Raw genomic sequence first — 11,594 nt, forward strand, 5'->3', positions numbered from 1 at the left:
AAACCTCTGGTGAGCTGCTGGACACCTCTGTGAGGGGACATACTGCTGGTTCTGGCCAGCCCCACCTCAGAGAACAGCCCAGCCCCGTGCCCAGGCCAGCAGCACCTCAGGCAAAGTGTATTTTAAAAGGGAAAAAAAGAAAAATATCATCCAGCTAGAGGGGGCAGCTGTGCAGACACAAATCCAAGCGACAGCGGGCGATACCTGGTGAAAAAAAAATATAAAAATAAAAACAGACATTCCTGTCCAACAGTGCAAGGGTCATCAGCTGCTTTGCCAACTGTCCCAAAGCACGTGAAGGAGAGGGCTGCCAGCAGCCTCAGATGGGCCCAGGGGCTCTGCCTCAAAAACCCTGGCATTGCCACCAGATGGGATATTTGGACACACCACCATGGAAAAGGTACCAGAGCTCCTCTCTCCCGTGACAGCTGAAGGAAGAACTAAGATTTCCAGCCACCATGTTGTGCCTTCCTAATTTTTCTGCTACTGTAAGATTTCTGCTCTGTAAAAACAATACTGCTGATACTTAATATTTGCTATAAACGTAGCAGGAGAGATCCCACAAAAGGCAATGACTCTTGTCTCATTATCTCATGTAAAGAGGGACTGACGCCTGAATTCCAAAATTAAAGTTTATCTCTCCTACTCACTGCAGACCTCCCACCACCTGCCCCAGGAAGAGCAACGACATGTTTCCTCCCTGAGCTGTTATCTGCTCCCTCTCATCCAGCCCCTGGCTATTTTCTGAGCTCTGCAGCACATCATGCTGGCATAACACTTGTGACAGTGTTTGCAGGGGTCCCAGGATGAGGGAAGAAACGAGAAAGCTGACTATGTTTCAGAAGGCTTGATTTATTATTTTATGATATATATTATATTAAAACTATACTAAAAGAATAGAAGAAAGGATTTCATCAGAAGGCTGGCTAAGAATAGAAAAGGAATTAATAACAAAGGTTTGTCTCTGACTGAGACAGTCTGGACAGCTGGACTGAGATTGGCCATTATTCAGATACAGCCACATGAGACCAATCCCAGATCCACCTGTTGCATTCCACAGCAGCAGATAATCATTGTTTACATTTTGTTCCTGAGGCCTCTCAGCTTCTCAGAAGGAAAAAATCCCAAGGAAAGGATTTTTCATAAAACATGTCAGTGACAAACACTCAAAGTGGATTAAAACCTTGGCCATAGCCGCCAGACCACTGAGACTGAGGGTGAGGAGTTCAGCACAGCTGGACAAAGGCAGCAGCCATCACCTGGCCTTGAAATTCAGTGAGTGCTGAGCTGCTGCCCCAAATGCATTGCCGGAGCACAGGAAGCATGTCCTGAAGACCTTCCTACCAGAGGCAGAGGAATTTTTTTCCTGATAAAAAGGGTGTGTGCCCACTCATGATGACAAGATCAATTCTGGCAGGTGTCCTTTTCCACCAGCTATTGCAGTGTAAAGCAATATGCTGTCCCCATTCAGGTGTGCCAACCTTTCCCTTCCCCTCCCGCTTGCCCCCTTCCTAAATGCTGTCCATCAAGCTCCACATTCCAGCAAGGGCATTGTGTGATTGGCAGAAGTTCAAAAGATGCTTCTCAGACCTGGGGTCATTGGCCTGTCCAGGTGTCATTGTCCCCTGAGACCCTCCCCCTCCCACCTGGTTGGTGGCTCACCTATCTTTTCCCTCTCCCCTCCCTGTGGGCTTAAAAGTCACGGAGACCATGCAGTCGGGATTCTGTTGGGAGTTGTTACCAAGATTCAGAGCTCTGTGACCCTGGAATAAAACTCTGGATTTAACCCTCCGGCAGAATCCTCTCCTTTTCCTCTTCACCGTGACCTGAACCCTTTCCACCAGAGGTAAACTGAGTTTCTACCATGCCTGGACTTGTTCCAAGTGCCTGACTGCAACTTCCAGCCAGCCAAAGGTGTCTCTGAGGTGAAACACCACAGCTGCCGCCTTTGGTCCAGCACCAGGGCCGGACGAGCCCAGGCACGTTCCACCCAGCAATATTGGGATTTTATTCCAATAACCAGTCTCAAAACATGGCAAAGTTGGCCAGCATTCAAACCTTTTTCAGTTCAGCACTGCAAAACCTGACTGCTTGGACTGAAATTCCTGGAGTGGAATCTGGAAACACTTCTACTCTCTAAGTGAGGAATTAGCCAAAAAAAGCCAGGATTTGTAAAACACTGAAGGAAAACACCAACAGAGAGGATTGCACTTCTTCTGGAAGCTCAAGAGTCTTCTGGGAGGCACCTCCACCTGCCTTGGATGCACAGCTTTGATCTCTCTTTTGGCCTGAAGCAGGACAGTCCCTTTTTTTTTTCAGGAACTTAACAAGTTTCACTCTTTTTCTCACAAAAACATTGCCTTTCTCTATGCTTTAAGATACTTGTTATTCTTTCACCTTTCCTGTAGGAGCCACGACTGTACAGAAAAGAACTCAGCAGTGTCTAGTACAAAGTGGGAATAAGGAGCATGGCTGAACTCTGTGCTGCAGGTGCTCCAGGCCAGGTGTTTCTCTTAAATCCAGTGGCCGTGTAACACAAGGCAAGAAACGGTCAAGAACAAAGCACTGTAGATCTCCAGACTTTGAACAGTACTTGGTGGTTTCTTTTGCTGAGTGCTAAACATAGTATATGCAGTAAAAAGACCATTCCTAATTTAAAGGCTAAGTTGAAAAATAGTGCCAGATTGCCAGTAAAGGAAACAGCAAAGCCTTAATAAACTTTCAGGGGTGGAGGGGAGCTGTTTTGTAAGTAAAGGCTTTAAGTCTCTGTTAACTCCAAAGAGATGTTGCAGGAAGAATTAAAAAGAAATAGGCATAGCTGACAGGTTGTAAAAGGAATAAAATCTTACTTCCACAACACAAACAGAGCATGGAACAAAAGTTAGACTGATTAAAGTAATCACATCATTTAGCAGCTAGGCTAAAAACTGCTCTCAGTCTACCTAGAAACAGGATGACCAGCTAACAGCTTCTTTTGCCTTACCTATCACCAGAACTTTCCTCTGCCACTGAATTCAAGATCCTGGTAAACCAAAGTCAGGACAAGCCCTACTTCCCTGCTGTCTGAAACAGAAAACAGGACTGAGCCCCAGCAAGGGAGCCATAGCTCAGGGTTTCTTCATGTACTACTTACAATATTTATTATTTACATTAATTGTATTATCTACAGTCTACAGTATAATCCTGTTCTGATCCTGTTCATTTTTCATGCCTGTAAGATACCATTTGCAGCTGTCTTTCAGTCAATGTTTGTAGGATGTAACTTTTCACCTAATAACATGCCTTACAGTAGTAAGGCATGTTATTAGGTGAAAAGTTAGTCTTTTCAGTATATTTCTTTGAGGCAGATTTTCCACCCACCCCCACTACCATTTCCTTGACTTCCCTGGCCTCCTAGCTGGAGGTGAGAAGATGTGGGTCAAACACCAGGGTCTTGGGTGCCCCATTCCCCAAAAGAACCCATCAAGAATCTCCACACATCCTCCTTTGCCCTTTCATGCTAGAGCAAATCATCTGGGCAAATCATCACGAAGACGTCTTCTCCCACGTTTGTGTGTAAAAGTTAATAAAAGACAAATAATTAAGACACCAGAATGTTATGGATCTTAAGAATCAGACTGTTTGCAGAATTGCAGTTATGAGTTATATATCTACATTTCCTCTAACGCACATAGTCAGCACTTAGGCTGCTCTGGTTTTTATTTCCTCATCCCTCTTTCACAGAGAATGGAACTGAAAAATTCAAATAATGGAACTGATCAATCAAAAATCCAGCTGAAATACTCTAACAATCAAAGTCCATGCCCAGCAGGACAACTCAGATGACTACCCTTAATTATAGGTTTCTATGCTTTTCTGAATTAGGAACAGATTTGCTTGCCCAAAGGCAACCCACATCTCTCAATTGCAACTTTGGTTCTACCATGCTGTCACACAATTTGCAACAAAGCTGAATTTGTTTCTTAGCCCATAAATCTGTTTCACTCAGAAATCTGAGGTTTGGCTGTTCATACCAATATTATTAAAAAATCAGAATACTCCACCAGCTTTACTGGGATGGTCTCAGACTGAAATCACAAACTCTTCAAAGAAAATTCTTTCTGCATTTTCTCTAGGATAAATTAAATCATGACATCACTCCCCAGAAACTCTGTAACAAACAATAACAAACAATATGTCATTTACTGTAAGAGAGCTATCACTGATGAAAAGTCAAATTAAAAATAATATTTTCCCCTTTTTTGTGCATATCTTCATATCACCCCCCCCTTTTCATTTCCTCTTTTTGCCTCTAAAGGCAACTGAAAGAATGCTCAAAACTTACAGAGCTTTCTCTTTCAAACAGTTTAATTCACAGAAAAATAATTGCTTAGGAGAACATTCCATATTTTCCTGGACTTACCCTGGACACAAAACTGTCTGGATTGGGGAAAAATTACCATTTCTCTACCTCCAAGATGTAAACTTGCTGGAACACACAGAAGAACACTCTCAGTTTGAACAGCTCCATGTATAACCATTTTAGAAAATTCATCTCACAAGACAGAAGATGTTCTACAGGGAGCTTTTATGTAAGCTCAGAGCCCCGACACACACCACCAAAGGTGGCAGGCAAAGCTGTCACTGTGAAAACCACGTGCCAAAGAACACACCAACTCTTTTTTGCTAAGCTAGGGAACCCTCAGCAGTGAAAGCCTGCTGGGGAAGAGGCCTTCTATGTGGCTCCACGTGCAGCAATCCCCCTGCCAGGCGACACGGGTCCTGCCTGCTCCCAGGCTCCAAGGCCACGCTGGAGCAGTGGAGCACAGTGGGCACAGCACTCTGACCTGCTCACACCAGGTAAAGACTAACCAAAACAGAGCTGTGCTGAAAGCACCACACCTTCCACCTGGAATAGCTACTCCAAGAGGATCCTTTTGAAACTAAGTGCTAACTTCCAGGCTCTTCTTTCCTCTGGGAGTATCATGCTGGACCAGGGTTTATTTTGTGGATCTCTGTGTATTACTTCTACCTTAGACATAGCAATCTCCCATACACTCCAAGTTCTATCCTGGTTTTACTGTATGGCAAGATAAAAACCAAAATTGAGTATCTTCTTGTTCCAGCCAAAGGACATGGCCCACAGCCAGACTGTAGCTGTAAAGTAAGTCACCTCTGCTAGTAAAAGGGAATCCATACAGCTGCCAACACACTGCTGACATTTAACAAATAACAGATAGGAACAAGAAGGGAAGAAGGCAACAGGGCAGCTTCAGACTTCCATCCCTTCAGCTGACAGCAAAGGCCTCCAGTCTTCTCACGAGCCAAGGGCTGATGAGCTTTACTGAAGAGAGTCACTTTCCTGAGTCACCTCCCAGGAAGTTTTACACTAGAGGCTTTACTCAAGAAGAGGGCTATTCCTGTGTGCATTAGCAAAAAGCATTTCTGTTCTGGGAATTAAAAAAAGCTTTATGTACCTAACTACAGTCTCCATATTATTTATTCATTTCATACTGTGAATGTTTATTTATTGCTTCCCATGAGCATCTATCTGTCAGCGCCTATCCATTCATATGGATTTTGTAAGTTTCACCTTTCTTACACCAGTCCTAAGTTCCCAAACTACAGATGGATGACTCCAAGGAGAAAAGAACAGAACATCCAAAATATTTTTACCATTAACCTTTCAAAGCTACTTTCAGTATCAGTGGTCTCAATCCAAGTCCTGACAAACATTCCCTACAGCTCTGACCAGCAGTTTTTGAAAACTCACCCCAACTGACATTGCAACTCATCAGTGTGGTTGCAATTAACTGCATGGAATAGCAATTGGAATTAGTAATATTACCATAGTTAGGCCACTGCAGTCCTTAGAGGAATGACTATAATATTATTTATTCACAATACACAAACCTGGACTCAGGGTATCAAGACAAAAAAAAACCCTGACATCATTAAATGAAAAGAATCAATGCTGCTCTTCTGGACACTAATTTGGGAATCAGTGAAAATTAAGCTACTTGTTGTATCATAAAAGACAGAAAACAAATCCTGAGGTGGTCTCCAGGAGCAGCTCTGCTCTGACTCCTAAACTGGCCTTGGCCAGATAAAGAATGAACTAAGATTGCAGACCCACTTCCCTTATTATTTACAGTAGAGTCACCCAGCACTGCAGATCCAGAACTGAAGCTAAATGAGATCATAATAATTTGCCTCTAAAAACAGCTACAGAAGACAGATAAGAAAAAGAGTCTTCAACATTGACTAAAGCACAGTAAAGAAAAAACACAGGAAGCCTCCACAATAAAAATGTTTCCAATAGTGCTTTAATTCACATGGTAATCTCAAACCATATAAATGTCTTTCCTGCCTAATTAGCATATTGTAGCAACTCAGTGCTTCCACCCCCTGGGACACTGTCCCTTAATCTAGACCTTACTTAAATACATTGTAAAACTACATCCAGAATTTCAGTCAGTAAAAAAACAAAAGAAAACCAACATAATTTTCAAACATTTCACAAACTTTATGTTAGAATACCTAATGAGGGGGAAAAAAACCACAAAGTGATTTATCTTGCCCTTGATACTCAGCATGGACACTTAAATACAAAAGCATTCTATTTGGCCTCTTTAGCAGTTTTCACAAAGTTGATTAAAGACTTGCTACATCACCAATCAGTGTTAACACATGAAATGCCTTCTCATAGTTTCACAGCTTTAGCTGTGTGTCTCTCTGCATGTATATGATCACAGAGAAAAAAACCCCCTAAGTCCACCCATTGGAGCTACTCTGACATATTTAGTGAGAAATAAATATCAGGGAGTATTGAAAATGTACCCAAAATTCCCTTGCCCAGTACCTGACAGCACACACACAAAATAGCATCTGTATTTCAAGAACTAATTCCAAAAATCAAAAATAAAAGTAAGCAATAGTTAAGTAAGACCACCATTACAGGGACATCAAAGCGTTCCTGAGCTCATGCAGACAGAAGCAAGATAAGAAAACTGAGGATGTTTCTCTCACCTTGGAATAAGAATGCTTTGCTGGCATTGTGTAGTCCTGACACTTGTGTTACCCCCAGGGTTGTATTCACCAGATCCAGCTCTGTGATGATATCAATTTGTAAGTCAGGATCCATTCCAAATCCTACAGCTGTTGGAGGCAGAGAGAGTTAGATCAATTTTTATTTCAAATCAGGTAATGGAAAGGATAGAGAAGAATATCTAGCACCTTCCCACTCACACTGTACACAGTAATTACTTACAAGACAGTAACTGAGATGAAGGAAAGAGAAGATACTCAATTCCAAGTCTTTCAATTAACCTATTTCCTTCCCAGAGATTTTACTGTGCACACATTAAAACATTCTAGAACTGATACATTTACCCAGTATCTTCAAAAGGAGTAATAAATAAAGAAAAGCATAACCACCTAGGCAAAACCATGAGAGAGATTTGCAGCATTCATCTCTTGGCCACACTATTTACAGGGAGATGTAAGGACTGAAAACTCCTCTCACATTTCCTACCTGGCTGTGACCACCTGAGCAGACCCACAGCTCATCACCTAAACGTAATCCATTTTCCCAAGTGGACCAAAGGAGCATGGAGCAGATGTGGCAGCAGGGCAAAGAGCACCCTCCTGTGGGCTAAGAGCCTTGGGTGACTCACCAAGGTATTTGACACTGCTTCTGAAGCACACCTCTGTTGCTTCCAAAGCCCACATTCACTCACTCCAGCCAGCTGCAGCACCTCTGGGCTGTGGGAGCACCTACTGGAAAAGCAGAAACCTAAACCTGAAATTCATAAAAGGCTTATGCCCAGGAAAAGTCTGGGTACCCCTCAATCTAGTAGGGTCCTGATGGAAGTGACATAAAAGACACAGACTCCAAAAGTTTGAAAATGTTGAAGAGTGCAGGGCAACTTGATGGTTAGCCCACCAAATTCATCAAGCATACCTCATTTTTCTACGGATGGGAAGAGAGCAGCCTGCCCTCAGTGTTTCTCTCAACACAGCAGTAAGAGTGACACGAGATCTGTGCCTGAGACACAGGTCAAATATCTCGTGTGCAATCCAAACACTTTCCTAATTACATTTTTCACTAACATCATTAGTAACAGGCTCCAAGAACGAAATCCTGACACAGCTGAAGTCAATGCTAAAAGTCCCATTGACTTCCATGGAGCAAGGACATTACCTGTAAAGCACGTCCAGATTGATTTCCACTAAGTAGACTTCACATTCAGGTCTAAATTGATTGATTTGTTATTCCAGGACTATACTTCTGGATCATTTAAGCAGCAAGTACTCTAGTTTGATTCTTTGAAAGGCTCTGGGAAATTACTGAGGTGTACAGAATGAACTGGAAGTTACATATACTATTCATAAATCTTCTGTACTCCAGAACTTTCTCTTTTCCTCAAGGATGAAAAGTTGATGGAATAATATGTTGTGCTAACATAGAGGATTCTACTCCACAATGGACAGAGCATTAAAAAAATACTGAAAATACAGCTTTAGGAGGTCTCTAGCAACCTTCCTCTACAAGGAAAATTAAGATCTAGAGGCATCTGATGGAACTGAAGCTCCAAGAGTGCTGACACATCCGCACACACAGTGCTTACATAAGGATATGGGGATAAACACACTTTTGTAGAAAATTGGAATTGGGAGAATATTAGAGAACCCAGTTAAACTTCTCCAAAGGTAAAAACTTCCCAGATAATCAGCAACATCATTTGCGTACCATCTTTGACTTCTACCATAGGCACTCAAGCACAGAATGACCACAACTGACAACATCCACATTGGTGGACTGAAAAAAAACCACCTTCCTCTCCTGGAGTAAAGACCAGAACCAAAACAAGAAAAGACTTGTTATTCTTCTAAGGTTTTCATTCAGCAGAAAAGCAGCACAATGTAAATTGTGTGAACTTATCTATGAGCAAAGTGTTTGCTGTCCCTGTGAGAAACAGAGTATGCTGTCCCTCATTAGAAAGGGGTTACATCTCTTCAGATCAGCAATAATCTACTAATATGAAGGGAGGTCAAGTAGGTACTAAAACTTGCTCAACAGAAAGGACAAACGGTGTTCAGTAAGACAAATCTCAAACCCATTAAAGTAAGTGAAAGCTCTGTCACAGCCATCAACAGGGTGGGGACAGAAACCACAGCGAGTAAGTATAGGCACTCCCATAAATCACAGTAGCTCCACTGCTCTATTAAACCTGTTTATTCCACCCTGAATACCCAAGGCTCAACAAGTATACATCACTGTAGCTCCACAGGCTTCGATTTATGCCAACAAAGGATCTTGTGTGACAGCTTCAGCGTGTTCCCTTCCAGCTTTTAAAATACTTTCGAAAACAGAGACTGTTTCTTATGTCACAGTAACTATTTAGCAAGAGCCTACACTGCTTTAAATACCTAGTCATTTTCCTGAGCTGGTTCTTCAAACAGCAGCAGGCACTCAAATGCAGAGTTAATAATTAATAAACAACAAATCAGCAGCTTCAGTATGATAACCAAGTCTCCTTTTCCCCTGTGGTCTCCCCCAGTCTATCAGAAAGATACCACATGCATATCAACCACACTTGCATCTAGTATTTTATGCTGTCTCTCTCCAGTGGAACAAGTAGCTGGAAATGCCATCTATTTCTGAAGTAAAAATTAAGCATCAAGCAGTCTGCTCTCACTGGAGAGCTGTGCAATGCATGGGCCCGATTCTGGATGATGTTGCTTTCAATTCCTATTTAAAGTAATTGGGCCATTCCCCTTAAATCAGTGGCTTACACAAGCAACAGTCCAAATGCTTCAGGCAGGTGGGCGGGAGTAGAAATCATCTCAGGACTTGGTGGATTCAGCCCAATGTGAACTGAAGGCACTACAGTAGATTAGAGGATTAAGCCATATAATTATGAATGATGTCACTAGGAAATCCCTAAAAGAAATTAATTCTGCCTTACAGCTCTGACAGCTTTTATTCTCTGCTTCTGCCTTTATCACTTACACCCAAGCACCAGCAATCACGCCATGCTCCATCTAGCTAATGTGCAGCCATGCAACACATACAGCACATTTATAATCTCCTCAACATGTGTAACGTGCTGTTTGGGGACGGAAAAAAACTTTTACTTAAACATACTCAACACAACCAAGCCATTTGCACGTACCCACGTGAAACCAATAAAATAGTAAAGAAGAGGCTCTAAAAGAGGCATTTTGCTCTTTCCTCTCACAACTTCGATGGCAATTGTTGCACACAGAGAACTTTCCAAGTAGTAGAGTTTTGGGTCCTGCTGACCATTTAAAATCTCCGTATGCACTATCAGGGGTAACACCACTATGAAAGGGACGGGCAGTATTTTCTTCAAACTATTTTTATGCCTCATCTCTCTGTAGATTTGATGAGGTTATAATTACTACACGAATTTAATTATAAAACATTTATTCCTTTGCACTTTTGATAATTCTGCCGGGTGGTTTCCCTGAGAGTAGCTACAAGCACCCCGCAGAAACGTGCCCCTCAGCAGCTCCAGCCGCGGAGGAGCGCTACTCGGGGACCAAGAACAAAGCCTTCGCAAGGAACAAGAAGCGGTACTTGGGTCGCGCAAGACTGGAAATGTAGCGGAGCCGGCACGGCACCGGCTGGAATAACGCGCAGGCAGCCACATCACGCCCATAGCGCCGCACCCCGCGCCCGGTACCGCGGGCAGCACCGCCCGGGCAGCACCGCGCTCCACCCGGACACGGACACGGCCCCCGCCCGCCCGGACCCGCGCCGGCCCCGCCGTTCCGCTCTCCATCCCCGTTCCCGCGGGGCGCAGCCCGCACGCCGCTCTCGCAAAACTTTCCCACGCCTGCCCCCGGCCCCGCGGAGCGGCCGCCCCGCCGGGGACGAGCCCGCGGAGCCCCGCGGAGCCCCGCGCCCGGCCCGCTCGGCGCGGCGGGGGATGCCCGGCTCCGCACGGCCGGGGCGGCTCCCGCCGCCGCCGCCTCCCCGCAAAGTTTCCGCCCGCCGCCGGCGCGCCCCGGGCGGCGGCCCCGGCCCTCGCTCCCCGGGGAGGCGACCGGGGCGGACCCCGGCCCCGCCACGGACCCCGCGTCCCCACCACGGACCCTGCAGCCCCGGCCCGGCCTCTCACCTGCCCCGGCGGCGGCCGCACACGCCCAGAGGAGCAGGAGGAGACCCATCGGCGCGGCGCGGGCGGCGGCGCCCGCTCGCTCCCTCTCCGGCCGCCGGCAGCTGCTGCGGAGCCGCACCGAGCCCAGCGGAGCCGAGCGCAGCCTCCGACGCGCGGAGCGGCTCCGGCAGGAGGCGGCGGCGGCTCCGCCCGCTGCCCAGGCGCGGCCCCGACGCCCCCGCAGCGGGGGCTCCCCGCCCGCCCCCCGCCGTGACGCGCGGCCCCCCCGGGCCTCGCCAGCGCCGCCGCCCGGCCACGGCCGCGCTCCGGGCGGGGAGCCCCGCACTGCGCACCGGCCCCGCTCCCGCAACGGGAACCCCCCGAGCGAGAGGGGCCCGCCGCCCGATGCGGCACGGCCGGGCGGGTGCGCCGTGCGCGGTGCTTCTGGGGCAGCTTCCCCTTCTTCCCGTGCCTAAGAATCAGCCC

General features: G+C 45.8%; 1 protein-coding gene across 2 annotated transcripts in view; it reads right to left on the minus strand.

Annotated features, from left to right (window-relative positions):
* Window positions 1-11,258, minus strand: part of NELL1 (neural EGFL like 1) — a 300,065-nt gene extending 288,807 nt beyond the window's left edge. For both annotated transcript variants that reach the window (XM_059848303.1, XM_059848302.1), the window contains exons 1-2: window positions 11,130-11,258; window positions 7,009-7,137 (exon numbers count right to left, since the gene is read on the minus strand). In XM_059848303.1, coding sequence (XP_059704286.1) covers window positions 7,009-7,137; window positions 11,130-11,178 — 178 coding nt within the window. In that variant the 5' untranslated portion in view covers window positions 11,179-11,258. The remainder of the gene's footprint in view (window positions 1-7,008; window positions 7,138-11,129) is intronic.
* Between the last annotated feature and the right edge of the window lie 336 nt (window positions 11,259-11,594).

This window comes from Haemorhous mexicanus, chromosome 6 (assembly GCF_027477595.1).
Source record: "Haemorhous mexicanus isolate bHaeMex1 chromosome 6, bHaeMex1.pri, whole genome shotgun sequence".
NCBI lineage: Eukaryota > Metazoa > Chordata > Aves > Passeriformes > Fringillidae > Haemorhous > Haemorhous mexicanus.